The sequence below is a fragment of the Notothenia coriiceps genome, unplaced genomic scaffold, assembly GCF_000735185.1.
Source record: "Notothenia coriiceps isolate Sejong01 unplaced genomic scaffold, NC01 NC01_scaffold00022303, whole genome shotgun sequence".
NCBI classification, from domain to species: domain Eukaryota; kingdom Metazoa; phylum Chordata; class Actinopteri; order Perciformes; family Nototheniidae; genus Notothenia; species Notothenia coriiceps.
The window spans coordinates 62,618-83,222 of NW_011355004.1; the positions used below are offsets into that span (position 1 = coordinate 62,618).

General features: G+C 41.4%; 3 protein-coding genes across 4 annotated transcripts; 1 reads left to right on the forward strand and 2 right to left on the reverse strand.

Moving 5' to 3' along the window:
* Positions 1 to 10: 10 nt before the first annotated feature.
* Positions 11 to 5,243, reverse strand: LOC104953923 (3-hydroxyisobutyryl-CoA hydrolase, mitochondrial-like). The gene is made up of 4 exons (XM_010780970.1): positions 4,958 to 5,243; positions 3,219 to 3,389; positions 193 to 290; positions 11 to 31 (listed from the first exon to the last, which is right to left on the reverse strand). The coding sequence occupies exons 1-4, from the start codon at positions 5,091 to 5,093 to the stop codon at positions 11 to 13; spliced, it is 426 nt and encodes a 141-aa protein (XP_010779272.1). The 5' UTR covers positions 5,094 to 5,243.
* Positions 5,244 to 5,405: 162 nt separating this feature from the next.
* On the reverse strand, positions 5,406 to 7,822 carry pdcd6 (programmed cell death 6). Of its 2 annotated transcripts, none has more exons than XM_010780962.1 (3): positions 7,659 to 7,822; positions 6,929 to 7,038; positions 5,406 to 6,294 (listed from the first exon to the last, which is right to left on the reverse strand). In XM_010780962.1, exons 1-3 carry the CDS (start codon positions 7,813 to 7,815, stop codon positions 6,196 to 6,198), a joined length of 366 nt encoding a protein of 121 aa, XP_010779264.1. In that variant the 5' UTR covers positions 7,816 to 7,822; the 3' UTR covers positions 5,406 to 6,195. The 2 variants fall into 2 exon arrangements, with proteins under 2 accessions (XP_010779264.1, XP_010779263.1); XM_010780961.1 differs by having other exon boundaries at positions 7,647 to 7,822.
* A 686-nt stretch (positions 7,823 to 8,508) lies between these two features.
* LOC104953925 (probable enoyl-CoA hydratase, mitochondrial) lies at positions 8,509 to 20,238 on the forward strand (the record flags this gene model as incomplete). Its single annotated transcript, XM_010780971.1, has 5 exons — positions 8,509 to 8,549; positions 9,185 to 9,338; positions 17,102 to 17,251; positions 19,060 to 19,175; positions 19,625 to 20,238. Coding segments are annotated over 5 exons (569 nt in total), but the record flags the coding sequence as incomplete, so codon positions are not given.
* Positions 20,239 to 20,605: the final 367 nt, after the last annotated feature.

The following is a 20,605-nucleotide window of genomic DNA, read 5'->3' on the forward strand; positions in this document are numbered from 1 at the left end:
CGAACAGATCTTAAACCCGCACGCCGAGACACTGAGCATGGTACACACACANTACGTACGTACTACGTACTACTATATAGTATACTACACGTAGTACGTACGTACACACACACACACACACACACACACACACACACACACACACACACACACACACACACACACACACACACACACACACACACAGCTCACCATCGGACCGGGACCCTTGGTGACATCTTGCTCCAATTTGAGGGAGGCTGTGTGATTGGCCAGCTCTTTCAGATCATAACCAGCGCAGAAATTCCCTCCTGGAGGAGACCACAAAATTACAAAGTATGGCAGATGGAAAGTCAGAGAGGAAGGGAAAATGATGAGGATGAAAAAAAGGTTGAGCTGAAGTCCGCGGGCTGCAATTTGGAGAGCTGCTCGCGTTTGGCAGGCTGGCAAACAAAAGCTTCTCTTCCCTAAAGAGGCCAATGCAGTCACAAATCACGCATGTGCTCCAACACATGTGCACATACACAATATCCTCATTAATGGAAGACTAACATACTCCGACCACAGCCCCTTCCGTTGGATTCATGTGGTAATACAACATTACCCATGAGGCCTACAAACACTATGTCACAGTCTCAGGCAGGGACTCATACAATCCTCCTCTCTCCGTAATGTTGCAGTAATGAAAATGATTATAACGAACGCATATGCCAGCGACACCCATCGACTGGGAGCTTTGATTACAGCTGTGGGTCAACACAGGGCAATTATAGAGAAACTGTGCGTCATGCTGTTTATGGGAGCAGAGATGTGACAAAGCTCCATAAACCTTGATCGAGAAAAAAAAGAGAGCTGTGAAGAGCTGGTGCATTCTGGGAAGATCTTAAAGCATCATTTACACTATGAAGGAGGTTTGTGAATGAACTGAGGGGCCAAACTGAGATATATGGGCAATGATTGTGAAACGAGGCTGTTGTTATACGGGTTCAAGATTGTTTTATCCAAAATATATTTTTAAAAAGCATGACACACACATTTCCAAATAAAAGTAGTTAATTTAAATTATTTTAAGCCGCTTCAGCTTCAGGCTCTAAATGTTGAATAGAACGGATCATTGTTAAAAACACCTGTTAAAAATAAAAAGCCTGCATTGAAGTGGTTATTTAGATAATAGTAAGCAAATATTAAATATATAAATGTTTTCATTTCAATTTTCAAATGTTTTCAAATGTCCTGTTCTCTAATACTAAGAGATTTGATTGTATTTCTCAAATGGACGTCTAATACAACTACATGCATGTTGCCGTTTTTCATTTCTTTGACCTCTGAAAGATGTTAGATTCAATGTGTTTTATGAGGGCTTCCTCTCACTTCAGATGAACATGTGCCGTAGTGACGCAGCCAGACTTCTGATCGTACCTGACCACTAACGCCCACTGAAATCCGAATCCCAAAACACTCCAAATATGTGCCAGCATATTCAGAAAAACCTGCAGAAAGCAATTACTCTTAATTTCACGGGTTAAAAAAAACATATCGACACTGAAAAACGAGAGGCGAGAGTGTGATTGTGTTGGCGCTAATTTGAACAAAATGGATCCCTTATGTTTTCAGAGGGTATAGCCAAAATAGAACCTCTCTGCTTGTCATCTTATAGCACAGACAGACGGCTAATCACCTCTGAAGGTCAGTCTCCTGGTTATAGTGGGGCTGCAACACAGGACAACCTGCTGACAGGAATGTGTGGGGAGACGATTAAAAGCACATTACAGACATAGTGGGAATCACAGAAGAGCCCTTTTAGCTGGAGCGACCTACTGTGCAGCTCATTGCTAACCCATTTAACACGAGCTAATTACTCTCCAACCCCCACACTGTTTTCTGTTCACAGCTGAGACTAGTGGCACCCTGCAGCCGTCATCTGGAGAGGCTCCAACCTCTGGAGTACCTAACAAAGTATATACTTGTCTCTGTAGGCCACGGTGCACTTCATACAGCAGGTTGATCCAGGTTGAAGACATTATTTCCACTGGGGGAAGGAGGTCATTCAGTGTGTGTGATGATTATTTTGAGAGGTATTAGGAGCCCTGGCATGATTCTGGCTCTGGGCGGCTGACACAGTGCAGGCCACCTCGCAGGTGTGTGTGTGTTTTTTGTGTGTGTGCACTCGGTTCGGTCACTTCGGCACTTCGGGTAGATCTAAGGACTTCAAGGAGCAAAGGCTGGAAAAAAAGACGCAGAGGAAGAATGTGACGCAGGGAAGGTTTGAAGGCAGAGGAGAGGAAGAGATGAAGAGCTGAGAAGCTTCAGTGACAATCCTGTGACTTTCCATAACTGCGTCAGAACATGAGCCACAATGTTCTCCCCCTCTGGTTTGAAAGTATTTTTGGCCCATGGATGTGCTAGTGTACCGGGCTGCAATAACATTTCCGCTGGTTGGATAATAAAGTTTGACTTGACAAAAAGAATATTCTAAAAAAGGGGTTAAAAGTCTGGTTTCCTTCACTTCTAAAACCAGGAAGTTAGGTGAAATACATTTTCACAAAAACAAATTCTCTAACATAAAATACAATAACTTCCGTTCCCTGATTTTCTCTTTAGACATAGTTTTAGAAAATATGCTTTTTCACTTTCCTTGCCCAGAGTTATGTGATTAGATCAATGCCACACGGTCAATGTGAGGCTAGAGTATGAGGATTGTCATCACTGCAATGCAGCCAAACAATCAGCGGAGACTCCAGGAAGTGACTGCTCCTGGCAAAGAAATACTGTCCGGCATGTAATACTCCATTAAACCACAACTTGTTTTTAGAACAAACAAGATATAAGAAGCAGTGAGGTTTAGACGTTCTGCTAGCTGGCCAGAAGCTGTTGTTTTATAATGATTCCAGTCTTTCTGCTAAGCTAAGCTAAGCTAAGCTAACTCGTTGCTGGCAGTAGTTTGAAATGTAGACTTAACAAGGTGTTCGATCATCTCGTCAATCGCTTTGCATTTAAGGAAATAAGCATATTTTACAAAAAACTATTACTTGCAGGTGTAAGGCTCTCAAGTGTCATGATATACCGAGAACCTCTGACCATTTGTGGATCTGAAATCTTACAGAATTAGGTTCAAATGAATACAGGAAGGGATAAGAAATCCTAGAAGAAAATGAGATGAACCCCTCTGTAGCATGTCTGTAAGTTATCTGTGAAGTCAAGTACCTCTGTTTCATCCATCCTTTCTTTCAATACCTTACCTTTCCCATGCAGGACAGCCACGTTTAAGTCTGGGTCCCGGTCGAAGGCCTCCAGCTCCTCCAGCAGACGCCTCGCCGTCTCCTGGTTCACCGCATTACGCACCTCGGGACGGTTTATTGCCACGGAAACCACAGCCCCTCTGCGCTCTGTGACCACGGTCTGTCCCGCAACTGATGACAAAGAATGCAGAGACGCAGACCAACCTGGACCACAACACTCAGACCCAGAGACATAAAAGGTTTAACGTCCACTGTAGGAGGCATGCAGATGGAATGTAAATTGGTTTATGTGGACAGATATCTCTGACAGGCAGTGAAACAATGAGAAGAGATGGTTTGGATTGATGTAAAGACCTTGGCTCTCGCTCTGTCTCAGTGTGTGTTTATTCTGTAAGTGTGTGTGAGTTTGCCAGTGGCTGTGGCTTGAGGTTGCAGCAGGCATTTGACCTGACATTGTTTAGGCTCCTCCGAGGGAATCCAACTGTCAACCAAAGGAACAAAGCTACAAAACGCATTAACCTCGCTCACACTGCTATTCTAGAAGAATGGACCGCTAAACAAAAGCCAGTGAATTGATGGAGTGGGAAAAGGCAATTTGTCTCAGGCAGGCCTTTCTACTCTGCTACACCTCAAACTAATTATCACACAGTGGATTGTGTGCAAAGCAGTGGAACCGTGTTTACTACCTGTGTATAGGGTCGTTTTGCTTTTTTAACATTACAGTTATACTTTAGCACCAAGTTTAAGCAACATGCATTGGAGGGGAGAGCAGATAACATGTTAGTCAAATAATTGTCACTTATTAGCAAAATTAGCACCAAACTATTTCGTGAATTTAAAACGTGTTCTCAACTATTTTGAAAATGTAGTTAAGGCATTCATTTTAGAAGCAAAAGAGACAATTATTTGGTTTTGCCTTTTCAAAAAAAAAAAATCAATAAACTGCTTTCCTTATATTGATTTATTGAACAATTGTTCTTGATGAGTGGGGGTTTGAATATACTACATTCAACAATTCAACATGTCACAATATTTAACTTCCTCCAAAGACAAAAAACTAACAATTATAATAATAAATAATGTAGATACATAATATATATATATATTAAAACACTAATAATACATTAAATATAAACATTAAATGTATCATATAATATACAACATTAACACCAACCTTTGTTAGGAAAGCAACCATTGTTTTAAAATGGCAGAAAACCCACAGGTGGGACTAACGACCTCATTAAGTAAATTAATTACACCTGAGCTTGTTCCTCAGTATCTTAGACGTCATTTTAAGGTTGAGTTCAGGGGAGTGGAAAAGTAAGCCTCTCTGTTTAATTATACAACGCCTCTTCTCTCAACATCTTCAAATCAACCCTTAAAACTCATCTGTTCAACATCGCCTTCCAACAATAACTCACCCCCCCCCCACTTACACTTCCATTTCTGCCCCCTGTTTTTTTATGTCTTGTCCTTGTATGTTTCTTTGTAAAGCGACCTTGAGGTTATGAAAGGCGCTATATGAATTGAAGTTATTATTATTATTATTATTATACAAGTGTGGACATTATGTGCCATAAGTAAGCTCTAAATTGTGTAGTTTTAGATAAAACATTGCTTTAAAGACCTATAGTTGAAATGAAGTGTGCCAATCAGGTGCCAATATATATACTGATATTATTGCAGGCTCTGGTGCCTCCCATTGACACTGTTGAGTAACTGCATGTTTCCACACATACCTGTTTCTGAGTGTTCACCTCCTGTTGCACTGCTGTAGGACTTAACTGGACACAACATCGCTTTTATCGCCTGTCCAAATGTTTTACTGCGAAAAGAAGCCGTTAACATTGATGTCGAAAAGTGTTTTAGCGCCATTTGCTAACTCACTCATGAAACACTAGAAGCTCTAGCTTAATACTTAAACACGTTAAACGCATTGGCTGACAACAATTATTAGCATTACTTTTTATTCCAACGCAGTATGCTAACTTTCAACACAACTTTAATATACGGGTGTAACAGTGTTTTATTCCCCACAACAAAAAGGAAACAAAGGTTCCGTGTTGGTGCATTGCGGTGGTACACACTCCAAACGTCCAGCAGATGGCGACATTGAGCCACTTTGCAGTTACCTCTGCAATGCTACGTAGATCTGTGGTCATATAAATGATGAATACAAACTCATAATCACTTTTCTTTCATTTTTTTAATAAAAGATTGATCTTTTGTGTTATTTTTACACATTTTAAGGCATCATGCACAAACAAAGTAAGCTAAAGTAAAGGCATTATGCTTACCCTCTACCAAAAATGATATGCCCTAACAGTTGAAGATTTTGCAGTTAAAAATAAGTTTGTACAAATATGGCATGTAAGCTGGCATGTCAGTGAATCTCGAGGCAGAACGTCAACTGCTTTCACTGTTTTTGTAAACATGGCTTGGAGCAAAATAGGGCTGAGGAAAAGACAAGAGAAAGGGAAAGCATGCTTCAACGTGGGGATACATTTCCCTGAAAAGCATGCAATGCATCTTAAATCATATTTACAATGCATTATTTTCCTGCCAACAGATTTTTTTTTTTAATTTAATCAATTAAAGTTAAGACGATAAAAAGTATTCCGACAATTACAGACAGATTGACAGACAGAAAGACAGGATGTGTCCATAATGTTCCCCAACACCAACGCGGATCCGATACGTCATCAAATAAAACACTACAAGATTTTTTTAATAAATGAAGAATTGTAGACATACCTCCAAATACTGGGAGTATTGCAACCATAAAAGAACTGAAGGCTGCTTTAAGTTTTTCTGTATTCATTTCATAAAGTTTTGTATGAAATTAACCTGTAAGTAGGGCTTCAAATTTTGTTTAAAAAAATCTTGTAGTTTCCACCGTAGACAAAGATCTGGGAGTTGCCGGGTAGCTTTGGCACAGTTGTGTCCAGTTGTGCTCTTTTGTGGCGATCCCTGTGCGTTATACAATGTTGAAGACCATGGAAAGATACTGTTCATATGAAACCTGGATCCAGCCATCCTGGTCCGTATCATACCGCCTGAACACGTCGGTCAACCTCTGCGGAAAGAAGGGGGGAAATAGTGAGTTTAAATTATCGTTTGTATCTCGATTCCTCCCCAAAGTCTCATATTAGTATCATATTACATGTTAAAATCAATATTTGACAACAGTATCATTATCACATTTAATTAATGTCCTACTATAGTTAATAGATTCAATACTGTGTGACTAAATATGAAGTGTTATAGGGTTTTACTTTTTACTTCTGGAGAGGCAGATATTTTAACTCAAGGATATCCTTTGAAATCTAGGTCTGAGTCGAGAGCCGAAAAAGTAAATGGTTGACATCTCTAGAGCTTTTATGAAACCTCGGGTGATACTTTATATCCTGGTGAAAGGGAAACGTCTGTCTTAATGAAAGGTTATAGTTATGGCAGCTTCCATTACCACTCTATTTGTGTGAAATCACTGAAACGGAACATAAAGGATCAAGAGGAACTTCAACGGGAGATTTATAATCTAAAAAGGGAGGACTGTAATGCGTTTCTTAAGTATGCATAATTAAAACTCCCTTTTGATCCCTTTGAATTGCAGAAATGCCTCATTGTGTTGCAGGTAGTACACCGACAGACAGCCTATACTTATGCATATGTGTGGAGAAAATACATGAATAACTCATGTCACGTGTTACCTGTAGTACGATGCAGCACTGGATGAAGTCATCGAAGGCAACCTGTCCCTTCCTCTGGCGGTCGAACTTCTCTATCAGCGTGCAGTAGAACTGTTCTGATAGACGATAACCTGCACACAAGAAAACAAGACATTAACAATGAACTGCATAGAGATTGGAACTCATTTAAGTCTGCATTTTAAACACCCAAACAGTCCCAAGCTCCTGCTCCAAACACCCGAGGCCCCTCTGTAATTGCCACCATTAATATGATACATTCTTATTACTGAGCAGTTACCCTCGCTGTAAGTGAAATGTATATTCAGCAGCGTATTGACTTTGGCTGACTTGTATTTACTGAAGACAAACAAAAGCCTGGACAACACAAAGACAAACACAGATCATGGGAAATGAAAAATAAATGACACATTTCTCTTGAATAAGTTGTCTTAAACATGATTGTTTTTGCGCTCAATCACACATTTGGATTTGTCCCCAACAGTTTGTTCTGCATTGTAAATAGCAAGCTGCAACTGCACGTCTGTGTCGTAAAACTACATGAGAGAAATTCCACACTGTTTCTTTAATAAACGTTTCCAACGGCATGCTGGTTCACTCAAGCTTACACAGAGCTAATAAAAAGACAGAATCTGACCTTTTGACCCCGAGGAAAGACACTCCTAGAGACAGCTTCAGAGCCCTTCACCACATTCACCCCCAAGTAAATATCCCAGCATACTTTGTGTCTCACCAAATCCAGAGAGCGCCTGCTTGAGCTCGTTCTTATCGATGAAGCCCGAGTTGTCCCTGTCGTAGTTCCGGAAGATGTTCTGCCAGTCTGTGATGTACTTCCACACGCCGGCAAACTCGTTGAAGCTAACCCCGCCTTTATTTTCCCTGTCGAACATGGCTGTGGGAGAGAATGAGACATTATTCACTCTCTGTCTCTTATAACAATACACAGCACAGTGCAGTTAGGGCAGATTGTGTGACCAGAAAGCAGAAATAGCACCACATATAGTTTTAAAGAGCTGTCACAGAGCTGAAAAGTGTAATCTGTGGGTCTCACACTTCACTTACTCCTGCCTCAGAAAACTACTTTAGAACAGAGAAAACTGCTCCATCGCCTCCACCAGTACTTTACTCCTCACCCTCATGCGGTTCAATCCAATTACCTCCCAACAAAGGGAGTGTTATCACGGGGCATGCTCCTTGCTAGGGGACTATTAAACAATGGCTTTACTGAGTATGGAAGAGTAGGAAGGGGAGGCGATGGGATTAGAGGAATTTACTCTGCAAGTCACACAACAAAAAGGGAACAGTGCACATAAGACCCGGGGAGAGATCATGCTATTTTTAGGCAATAGCCTAGGTCTCAGATATATACAAATATATAAAAAACATGTCTATGAAGTGTTTTACTCAAAATACCAAACAGATCACCCATTCTAGACATGCCTCATATCCCTCTATTTCACTTCCTGTTTCAAAAGTGCTGATTTGGGGGATAAAGCTTTAAAAAAAGAAATTGATAAAAAAAAAGGAGGGGGCTGAGCTCATGCGGGAGATTCTACCGGCAGCTACCGTCTAAACTAAATACNCACACAGCCTCCCTCAAATTGGAGCAAGATGTCACCAAGTGTGTGTGTGTGTGTGTGTGTGTGTGTGTGTGTGTGTGTGTGTGTGTGTGTGTGTGTGTGTGTGTGTGTGTGTGTGTGTGTGTGTGTGTGTGTGTCATCTATATTTCCTTACACTCTTACAGGAGGGCTCGTGTTTTACCATTAAAATATAAAACCAGAAAATGTGATGCCTAATGATCGTGAATACCTTTTTAAGAGTTTGTGAAGACAGGCAGTGGTGAAAATGGTGGTTTGGGAAATGCCTCCATATCTACAGCTGTGTGTGTGCAGAAAGTCCTCATCTCCAGCACACTGCAATCATTTGACAACAAATACGGATTATGGTGTAATATATTTCCTGCAAGCTACAAGTAAAGTCTTTGGGATGGAGAGGACCTCCTGAGCAGAAAATGATAGCGCTGGATCGCTCACAGAGTACACAGGGCTTCATTTGTTCAGCAACAGCCAGAACTCAGATCATTTGTTAGTCCTATATAAACCATGGAAATCCGAGAGGTCCAAAAGCATCAAATAAAAGAAAACATGCTTTCATAGATGGTTCAAATATACCTTACAGTGTATATTTCCTACAGGAAGCAGTGTTAACAAGGTGTATTCCTCCTCTGCAGTGTGTGCTTTGATGGACTAATCTGTTATTTCCCTCCAGGGCCCGTCCCGCCTGCAGCTGTCGAAGCCGCTGATAGCAGCCGTCAGTGGCTTCGCGGTGGCTGGAGGCCTGGAGCTGGCTCTGCTGGCAGACCTGAGGCTGGTGGAGGAGAGCGCCGTCATGGGGGTGTTCTGTCGCAGGTTTGGTGAGTCTGCCACCTCACCCTGCTGCGGACCCTTACTGCTGCTAACTAACAGTTGTGGTGGTTGGAAAATAGTACTACTTTTTTGTTCATAACTTTTTTATTCATGGTCATTTTCACTGAACGCAGCAGCATCTTTTTAAGAAGGCCTTCTGGCATAGACACAGTTACACACATACAAACCCAAAAGCTGATCAATACAACCACAGTGTGATCTGTTTGGCCCTGAGAAGCTACACCCGATCTGCTGAGGGGTTTAGGGACTCGCTTAAGGGCAACTCACTGGTGATAATGAAGGGTGTGCAAGCACTCCTTTTTCACTTTCTCTGCCCAGGTTTATGTTGCTGTCCAGCATGAAGTCCCTCAGGTCACCAGCCTGCTTCAGTCAGTTTTATAAATACATGTCTATTGCTGCAGGCTCCTGTACTAGTAGGACCATTTCACTACTACTGTCTCAGATTTGATCTTTTAGCAAATTTTACTTCTTAACATTTCTCAATTTTTGTTGGATATTTTTCTCTTTTAAAAAAAACGAAACTTGTCAGGAAAATGATAATTGCTATACATCCACAACTACTTAAATACATCTCTCTACTTGTCTACTCAGTACCTCTTTCATTTAATGCACGGGTGTCAAACTCAATTTCATCACCGACCACACCAGCATTATGGTTGCACTCAAAGGGCCGGTTGTAACTTTAAGACTATATAAAAAGACATATATCAATATTGAATATAATAATGTGTTATATTACATTATTGCCTCTGCATTGGATTATTATCGGCAAGGGTAATAACTTCATAATTAACTACGTCTGAAAGCAGAAGTCTAGGGCAAATAATTACAAGTCTCTTCAGTAAGAATGTCACAATATGATTTTAAAAGAAAAGCCACATTCTGGAAAAACAAAAAAAGAAGTGCCATTTTGAAAAATATATCTATGAGAAAAAGGCTAATTCTAAGAAAAAAGGCATATTTGGACAAAAAAGCAAAATTCTGAGAAAAAATGCATACTGTATGTTGGAGAAAAAAAATCAAATTCTGAGAAAAAGTCGGATTTGAGATGCATTGTGGGACATGTAGTTTATGGGCAATCTGCTTCTGTAAAGTGGCATGTAACCGTATAATAAACATATTATATTCTTTGCAAGCTCTTGTGGGGCCACAGAAAATGAAGTCGCGGTCCGGATTTGGCCCCCGGGCCTTGAGTTTGACACCCCTGATTTAATGTATTGGTTTATTTTAATTGGGGAAATGATAATTCCACATTATTAAATACACCTAGAACATATATCAAGCCTTATCACAATGTGACTGACTGAATAAACTCATATACTCTTACAGTATACATTGTTGCTTCTTCCACTATTACTACAATCACTGCAGTAACGGGCATAGTGCCCCCCCCCCATTCTCTGTTTTGCTGCTCCTTAAGCCTTTGTGTATCTGCTCATATAATTATATCTGTCCATGAAAATATGGTTGTGTTTTTCTTTGCATGCATCATCTGTCTCCTAATGCCAGGAAGTTGACGCTGTTTCTATTTTCTAACATCGTTACCCCGTCCTCTGTTATCAGCCTAGCCTTCTTGTTTGTGTCCGAGCGCGGCGTCGTAGTGCGATAACACCGGTGACCGTGACCTTTTGGCATCGCGGCCCCAGTCTGCTGGGCAGTCTTGATAAGTAGGAGAGGAAGCGACCCACTGCCAGGTTTCCACTGCGGGGCTGAACAGGGCTCGCATATTATTTATGTGTCACAATTTCCTCATAAACAACATTTTCCTTTCCTCGCAGCTTACTGGCATGGCCTGCCCGCTGACTCGGCTATAGTTTCAAAAGAACAAGTAGTACTTTGCATCTTCTGCTGTAAACACTTCAAGCTAATCCTGATCCCAGGACGTCGTGGCTGACTTCACTTTGTAAAAGTAGCTCGTGTTGGACTGTTGCTCATCGCTTTAGCCATGGTTCTGGAGGGTTTGAAATACAACCATGGTGTTTATAAATAAAACTGTTGTACTATAATTTACTGGCTGTTCTAGATTTAGAGTGTAAACATGCAGGGCTTATCTTCTCAGGCCTGTAATTTACAGGAGAGCATCCTAGCAGTGTGTCTGTCTGTCTGTGTCTGTGTCTGTCTTTCTGTCTGTCTGTCTGTCTGTCTGTCTCTCTCTCTCTCTGTCTGTCTGTCTGTGTCTGTCTCTGTCTGTCTGTCTGTGTCTGTCTTTCTGTCTGTCTGTCTCTCTGTCTGTCTGTCTCTCTGTCTCTCTGTCTCTCTCTCTGGTGGCATGGCTTCAGAGCCAGGCCACGCTCCATTCTCTCTGCAGAGTCGCTCCTCAGTGTAGGAGCTGTTTGACTATATCTAAGACAAATATGTTTATATTTATAAAAATTATGAATAAATACTTTTGGTGGCAGTCCTGAGAAGCTGGTATTATAACAGCACTTGTAAAAAAGATTCAAAATATAACTAGCTTTATTTATTACAATGCTTCCCCATGTACATTCTTTGTTACCTGCTGTTTATGTTTAGGGCATCTTAGCTCTTTGCCAGAAACCAAAAGAGAAGCAGGAATACACCAGGATTGCAGATAACAGTTCAGATTAGTTGACACTGGAGAAGCTGTGTAGTGACAAACTTATTTTAACAGATTTAAGGACCTCAGTCTAAACTCTGCATGTCCCATTAGGGAGCCTGCACTTCTTCCATCAGCTCAAAACTATGTTTGGGAGGCAGAAATTAGCGTTACTGTGGTTTTGACACATTTCCTCCCAGTCATTAATTCTCTCCCTGTTGATTGCCACATATCTTTTGGCTTGTTTGTCAACACATTTGACTCGTTTCCCCCAGCTTAGTTGAAACCGCTGTGGTTTTTCAGATGTGCATTGAGCAGAGTGAGTATAACTTAGACTGCTGGCTTTCAGCATTTGTATACACATACACTACCTAGCTGTATGATACACAACCATCACCTTCCTGAAGCTGTAGTTAGTGAAGTCCCAATACTTACTTACCAGATTTAATGAAGGCTGCATTCCACAATGAGACAATATACATAAGACCTAAAGTAAGTCTGGAAAAAACATATTAACACTGGAAATAAAGTGCATTTTCCAAACATTAATCAATAGAAAAACCGAACTTCCCTCCCCATTTACATCAAAAGTAGCACTGCTCCGTGGGTAGCACAGTTTATTTAAAGATCCCGTGTTTCTTACAGATTGTTTCCTTTTAATGGTTGAATTCTGTAACCGTTTTGGGGTCGGGCACAGATGGCAGCAGCCGGAGGGAATCCCTGGTGGCTTTGGAGTCAAAAAACCCAGAGGCTCTCTGCACCGCTCTGATGTGGGCCAATAGCAACCAGAAGGATCTGACAGCTTTCTGGCACGTGATTGGCTGCCGAACCTGCGGCTTCCTGTCTGGGGCCCCTCTGCCTCGCCGAGGAGGAAATGAGAAGGAGGAGATGGTTGCGTCACGGGAGTCTGGTATTAGTGTCTAGTGCTCGTTGGATTTTGAGAGACCTGAATGAAAAACCACCGTGCTTACCTAATTCCCTGATGTTATTCTGGTTCCTGAACCCAGAGGAACATTACAAAGCAAAAAAAATTGTTGGCATCGGAAAAGGAAACTTAAAATAGTTCACTAATACTTCATTCAAGGATCTTTCTTTGGTGGTGAGGCTAAATCAGGCGAGCGTGGAGGTTGTCCAGGATTGTTAGGATAGCGCCCCTCTGATTTTCCAGTTTGAAGTCAACCGCCAAATAAAGACCCCTATAAGTCATAGCAGTGTGTCCTCCATTTCTCTTCTTCTTCTTCACAGTTATAAGTCCTGTCTCATACCTGGACGAGGGACAGACGTAGAGTGCCAAATAAGAAGAAGCCACATGTTGAATCGAAGTCAAACCTCCGTCCAAAGCCGACATACCATCGGCCAATTCAAACACCGCTCCGTGAGTTTGAAACTGAATGACATAGTCCAGTGACCACATCGTCTCTCTTCAAAACCGACCTTTTCAAACGTTTTCATTAGGAGTGACTGGATAGAGCAGTTGTTTGTAGTGATAACATTTTAAGTGGATACACTGATGTGGATATTTACAAATAGCTTCATATTAATTTAAAGACAAATCATGTGCAAACATTGTGCCTCACCTGAACTTACTTGGGGACAGCCTGGGCTCATGATATGGGATGTTTCAACTATGATGTCATTTTGTTCTGTCTTGTGATTTGATAGATCTGTTCTCCAGCCATTTTCCTGTTTGAAGGTGCTGTTTGCTGCCATGGTGGTCTCGTATGATGCTGCTCTGCAAACTAGAGAAAGCACAGCCCTGGTGTTCACTCAGTGGGCTAAATACATGAAATCAAGTTAACTGTGTGGCGCTCGTGTTTGACCCAGCCCAGTGCAGCTCTTTTCCTTAATTTTTTGTGAGGATTTCAAAGTAAGCTTCCGTTTGAAAGTCTGCTTTTTTCCCCCCCTTTTATCCATTTACTCTGGAATTGTCCGGAAATTGTTAATCCACATCAAACTTAATCGCATTACCCTCATCATGGGAGGTCATTGTAGTGGTTTTACTTTGATGTGGTGAGGATGCCAGCAGCACACGGGAACACCTCACTGCACCGTGTTTCGCACTCTTGTTCTCAGGTTATTAGAAGCTGTAGATGTCAGATGTGATCTCTCCTTTCGTAAGACTTGGCACTAAAATCGCGTAGTAAAAATGATACTGTTCCGCTTTTGGCTTCCTAATTTTACAAGAGGTCAGCTACAGAGAAGCAAGGTTCAGCTGCTAGAGATTCAAGGTTTTGATTTGAAATACTGAGCAAAGCTTGTCATTTTACAATAAGAATGGTTATGTTTGTACCAAAATCCGACCAAACAGACCTGATCTTCAGCATTTATTGCTGCAGTTAAAACCCATCGATTAACCTCTTTCCCAGCCGCAGCAGTGAGGTATTGTTTTCATCTTGTGAGTCTGAGAATGTGTGTCATCGCGACAAAATGTGCTCCTGGAGACACCTACTCCAACGAGAAAATAAGTGAAGCCATTTTGAGTGGTTTGCCACGTGTTTATATTTTTGTCTTGGAATTCGAACTTCACAAGTATAACATTTAGATTAAAATGAAGGCCCCCGCTTAATGCCCCATCGTGTCTGTGCGTCACTGCTGGTTTAATCTCTTATCACAAGATTGTGTCTCATGTCTTTTTGATACCAATTTAAGCACAGTAACTTAACTTTAATAAAAGGTAGTAATGTTTTTTTTAGAAAGCCAGTGTGCATTTAACTATCCTATCAGAAGTGGTAGTAGTTATATCTGTTATAACATTTCATATTGAACGTTTGCGGTTCTGTGGGTTTGTTTGCATTTTTGCCTCTTGCTAAACGTGACTGAAGAATAGACTAATATTTTAAATAAAAGGAATGGAAACCAAAATACCTAATTTTCTAATTGAAACGATTTGTAGTGACTCATAGTATTCAAAAGAACTGAGCTGCTATCACAGAACAACACATTATATCCAACTCTGTAGCAGCTAGATAAAACACAAGGTTCCCTCTCCCCCCCCCAGACCTCTACAACACGCCAGCCAGATAAGCTGTGATGGCACTGTGATGCAGGAAGATAGCCACCTCTGATATCTAGTTATTAAACAATAGGCTTTGCTGACTCATGTTCAACCTTGTTAATAACAAGCCTTAGTCTTGACATTGGGCTTATCTACTTTAAAGTAAGGCAGAGGGCTCATTTCCAAATGTTCCGAGCATTACTGAAGAACAACAATGACAAATCCCCCCAAAAAAACCTTACTGATTATCTAGCGTCAGGATCACCGCCAGACATTTTCCTCTATGGATCTTGGAATAGGGGATCAGAAGCCACCGCTCCGCCTCAGCCATCTTCTTTCAAGCCAAACATGCCTTTTGAGTTAAAACGACTTCAATGAGTAGCTTCCAGCCTCTCAGCTCCCATTCATGTGGGACAAAGCGCAGGTCTCTGTAAATTCCCGCAAACAGGACACATCAGAGACGGGACTATCAGACGGAGAGGAGGGTGAGGGCTGGAGGTGCTGGAGACGAGTGCTGCGGATAAGAAGGGAGATCCTTCCGGTTGCTGATAGCGATGGTGCCAACAGACTGGAGGTCAACCTGGCTCTTTATCTTTCCTTTTAGAGTCGGGCTCTGTCTTCCTCTCACTGTTTTAGATCCAGCCTCCTGTCTCCCGCTTCCTCTTTCTGGCTTTTGCTGTGACGGGTGATAGTGTTGGACCCAACACGTAGAAGCTCTTTGCATTAGTCTTTGAGAAGTAGAACAATGATTTCTAACCAGAGCTACAAGTGCTTTTGCAAATGCTTACGTGGCAAAAAAAAATTGTGATTTGGCAACTTTTATAGATATTAATGCAGTTAAATTGAGTGCGAGACGGAGCTCCATCAAAACCCTGGAAACACTCTTTCTTTTTTTCTAGTGGTTGTCAGATTCAATATTGAAAAGACCTTGAACCCCACACACAAACCCAGACACACACCTGTGCAGCAAGGATCCATGCTATTCTTAAAATTAAATTGCAGAAAAAAGAATTTGTCATTTATGTGGCATTTAATCGTCTCAAGGTGCTCAGCACAGAAAAAATGAGTAAAATCTAGTTCATGGAGACAGTGTAACACCGTCCTGCCCCACATAATCACAATCTTCTGTCTTTCGGAGAACCATTATGTGCCGACGGTTTGAGCCCCAACCAGGCCCCTGGAGAGGTCGCACTTGCATTAACATTGGTATTCCATGTATTCCGATTTAATTTATTTAAACGACACGGAGCAAGAGTCGAAGTCCCAGAGTATGAATAGAATCACAGTATTTCCACGACTCCCCACAGAATGAGAGAGGGCGGAGAAAAAAAGAAAAGAAAGCTAGCTTGATGATTTTGGGGTTATGAAAACATGTCCGACACATGTGCTCTCAATAAGGGGCGGTCAAATAGAATCAGCGACTCTGAGGAATTAGGGAGTCGGGATCGTGGCGTGGAACTTGGGAGCCCCTAACAGTAGAACGCATGCCAGTTCCAGCTGGTGCTCTTTAGAAATTAGGACAGATGCCAGAAGCTTACTGTACCTCGCGGTGGACTCTCTCTGCTCTCCTTTCTCCCCCTCTCCCCCATCCCTCTCTCTCTAGTGTGGACGGTAATAATGCAAATGTGTCCAGTGAGACTGAGAGTTAGGAGGAGTTGGAGTTTACGCACTCACTGAAAGAAAGCAGAGTTACAGTTGAGGAGTAAAATTGTTTCTAAACTTTTTTCCCCTGACAGCTGTAACCTAGATTAATGCCAGCGATATATTATGTCTTTCCAAGTGTTTCTATGGCTGTTTTCACACGGGGACTTAAGCCAAATACACTGGCACAGTGCCTCACATTTCCTCTCACCTTTTACAGTTAAGAAATCCACATTTAGGTCTAAATGTAATTTATAGAAAACCTCCAATTCCACTTTCTGGAAATATTCTTTACTTTGGCAGCAATCTCCCAATGTGATTGAAAGTGTAGAATTGTAAAGTAAAAAAGATTGCAACTCAGTTATTTTCATCCTTAGACTGTCATTTCTTTCTGAATGATTGGTTCTTATTTATCAGATGTGGCAGAATTAAGCTGACCAATGAAATATCAGGTACACCACCTGATGTTTGATTTGCGGTGGGAGAGGACTTTTAGTATAAATATCAAAAATGCAAGAAAGAAAGATGTATTTCTTACTTCTTCTCTTTCTTTTCAGGAGTTCCCCTGATCGATGGAGGCACAGTGCGGCTCCCGCGTCTCATTGGACTGTCTCGAGCACTCGACTTGATTCTGACTGGACGACCAATCGGAGCGCAGGAGGCTCTCGCCTACGGATTGGCTAACAGAGTTGTTCCTGATGGCCAAGGTATTGGACCTGGTCTAGATTCTGTGTAATGTGTGCAGTCCCATGGATAGGGCTTGGTGGTGTCGCACCTGAATATGTGAATATGTGTCAATCGCGAGTATAGAAAATATTTAGAAGTTCTTAAACATTGGTATTGAATGCTTGGTCACATTCTTATTCTTTTGACTTCACCTTTGACTATATATATACTTTTTATTTTTTTATTTATCATAACAACAAACAGAACAGGGTCTTACCCAAATCCTCCCAACCAATCAGATTAATGAACAAGCTCTTCAAACCTGTGGACAAGATCTCCCACTTCTTCACAGTTGATCAATGTATCTCCTTTCTGGCATTCTACCGAGCAAACATTAAGAATATCTACAACCTACTGGCCCCCCCCAACCTCCTCATTCTCCCCCAACTCCCCTTCAGACCTCAACAAATCACTGCCTGGCATGAAGACTCCCACTTGCCCCTAGGACCCCATCCCCTCCACATGACTCACATCTCATCCCCCTGCTCTCTGACCGCTCATCCTCTCTGTAATCATCTCCTCCCTGTCTGTCTCTGCCCCCCCTCCCGTCAAAATGCCTCTGTTACACCTATACTCAAAAAACCTGGCCTTGACCCTGAGATCCCAACAGATACCAACCAATCTACAATCTCCCTTTTCTGCCGAATATACTTTAACGCACCTTCGCTTCCCAAGTCAAATCCCTCATTCCCCTCTTTTTAAACTGCACTCAAAACCCACTTCCTTAAAGCCTTTTGATATGGGACCCCACCCCTGCTTTGTTCATTGTTATTATTAATCTAATTAAATGGTGTATAAGCTGCAACTGCGGTTTCCTTTGCGGTTTATTCCTTTTTAAGTACCTTTTTTAAACTCAATAAAATCAAATGTATTATTATCATTGTAGTTAGTATTATAGGACATTTGTTGAATAAAAGAAGCAATGTGAAGAGCAGATATTGGGGAGGCTGGAATCCTCCATCTGTCTGGGGGAAGTAGAAATCGTTATTCACTTTGAAGACATGTCGACACCACCGAGAAAAAGGCCTGTGACACATTTTTATTCAGGAAACATAGTTTTTAAGAAACTCTATTGTAGTGAAGATCAGACAAAATCCTATATAACGTACTTATTTTCCAGAGAATCTGTTTTCATTATTTGGCTTAAAAAACAACTCTGCAGCCATAACTCAGCATTAGCACTGCTCTCCTCACTCATCCCAGCAGCAGTCTGAGGATTTAGCTGTGCATACATTTCAATGCAGCATTTCCTGTATTAAATTAAAGCATGAACGCCCACGTATCCTTAAAGTCCCAAAAAAGCCTTTCCATGTGCAAATCTTTGACTCCCCCCTACTCCCCTTAGACATTAAAAGAAGATTAGCTTAATTCTTTTAGGAAGTTCCTCTTCCCACATTCAAGCCTCGGTCTAATTGGCCTCTCTGAAGGATGATGATCTAGCGGGTTTAACATCAGAGGGAAGCTAAGAAGTAGCAGCTTACTAAAACACACACACACACACACACACACACACACACACACACAGACAGACACAGACACACACACATAGGGCATCAAAGTGTGGCATCATGATGCTCAGTTTTTCTCCATAAGACCGATGGGGATGTAGTCCTGTGCTTCATGTTCGTGAGCAGGGACACGCAGAATAGAAAGGCTGCTGCTGAGAGAAAGGGTTATTAACACATTCACCTGTGTGGATTGTCCCATATTATGAATGCATTCCCTTGTATATGCCCATGTGTGTGTTCATCTGTGTCACTGTTGGACTGACTTCATGTTGTAACCACAGCTTTGCAGGCAGCGCTGCAGTTAGCAGAAGAGATCAGCTGCTTCCCTCAGCAGTGTCTGCGGGCCGACCGCTCCTCAGCTGTCTACAGCTGCTACGACGCGCCCTCTTTCACTCAGGTACACGTGATATAAGAATATATATATATCCTTTATTTAACCAGGTAAAAGACTCATTGAGATTAAAATGACCTGGCCAAGAAGGGCAGCATGAACAACGATACAACAGAGACAATACAGGCAGACAAATACAGCCGTCAAACACAAATAAAATGTCACATTAGCCCGTCAATATGCAAAATAAAAGAAACTTAAAAATCATTAAAAACTGGCAACATTTCAAACGACTTCAATTTTTGGATATACGAGCACTCTCATCTACCAATGGTGTCGTGTTCTCTGTCACAATAAACATTAGCATACCAATATTTTTAGCTTTATATGACATACTGTACTGACACATTTACTTGTTTTTAAGCTGCATGGAGATGTTTTATGGTACATCTCACATATTGTACTGGTCATAGAAGTTAGTTTGCAATGAGTTGAATCTGTGTTGCTCTGTGTAGGCCATGCAGTATGAGATGGACCACGGAATTCCTGTCATCCAATCAGAAGCTGTCAGTGGGGCAGCCAGGTTCACGACGGGAACAGGAAGAGGAGGACAATTCTCCTAGGATTCAGTTTGTCGAGGCCTTGTGACTCTCAGGTGATCTCTCACAACTCGCTGCTGCTCCACTGCTCTCCACAAATGTTTTACGTGTCTGATCGATGTTTTATTCAGATAGCGTGTTATCTTAGCATTCTTCCTACATTTCAAATATAGTGAGATGAAGTTGTGTGTATTTAAAATGTTTATCATACTACTATTTAGGTTCTGTGTGAGTTTCAACTGGGATCAATAAGCATAGAAAAAGCAAATAAGACACAAAGGTAAAGTTAGTCTAACGTATGTACTTCTGAATATAAAAATGTATAATATAAAAATATGTATTGTTAATATATCAGAGACACATTTTGAAAGGGAAAACAGCTCCATGTGCAGCACACACTGGTTTTAACTTGAATGTTCTTGATGCAAAACACAAAGGTATTTCTGTTTAGCTAAAAGGTTGACCCAAGCTGTCATTTTCTTTTTCAGTCTGTTCCTCTGGTTTCTTGTGAACTATATAAATACACATACTTAAAGATGAGATCTTGCACTTTTTTTTCTTTTTTTCAAAGCAAATCATCAAGGAGAATCACAGATATCTTTATGTTCTGCGCGATGCAGCGCTTTAGGAAGTCTTTGACCACAAAACTAATCCAACACAAAAGAGTAAAAAGGCATCAAAAGCACAAAACCTGCAGCAGCTCGCCATTGTTCCTTTGAAAAAAACACTTGATTACTGGGATAAGACTTGTGTTCACGAACGTGTGCGTGTGAGCAAGTAACCATAGCGATATACTGTAATTATTGCAGAAGATTCAGCACTTCTTGTCAGATCTGTCCCAGGTGTAAGCATTCCTGTTGGAGAACGTGTGTGTGTGTGTGTGTGTGTGTGTGTGTG

What these genes read in the sequence shown, in the direction of transcription:
- pdcd6 (XM_010780961.1), bottom strand. Translation starts at nt 7,815, where the DNA reads ATGTTCGACAGGGAAAATAAAGGCGGGGTTAGCTTCAACGAGTTTGCC. An exon ending in TGGATTTGGTGAGACACAAA is followed by an intron (nt 7,039 to 7,646) that starts GTATGCTGGGAT and finishes TCTTGTGTGCAG; the next exon opens with GTTATCGTCTATCAGAACAG. An exon ending in AGTGCTGCATCGTACTACAG is followed by an intron (nt 6,295 to 6,928) that starts GTAACACGTGAC and finishes TTCTTTCCGCAG; the next exon opens with AGGTTGACCGACGTGTTCAG.
- LOC104953923 (XM_010780970.1), bottom strand. Translation starts at nt 5,093, where the DNA reads ATGGCGCTAAAACACTTTTCGACATCAATGTTAACGGCTTCTTTTCGC. An exon ending in AGGTGAACACTCAGAAACAG is followed by an intron (nt 3,390 to 4,957) that starts GTATGTGTGGAA and finishes CTTTGTCATCAG; the next exon opens with TTGCGGGACAGACCGTGGTC. An exon ending in GGCTGTCCTGCATGGGAAAG is followed by an intron (nt 291 to 3,218) that starts GTAAGGTATTGA and finishes GGTCTCCTCCAG; the next exon opens with GAGGGAATTTCTGCGCTGGT.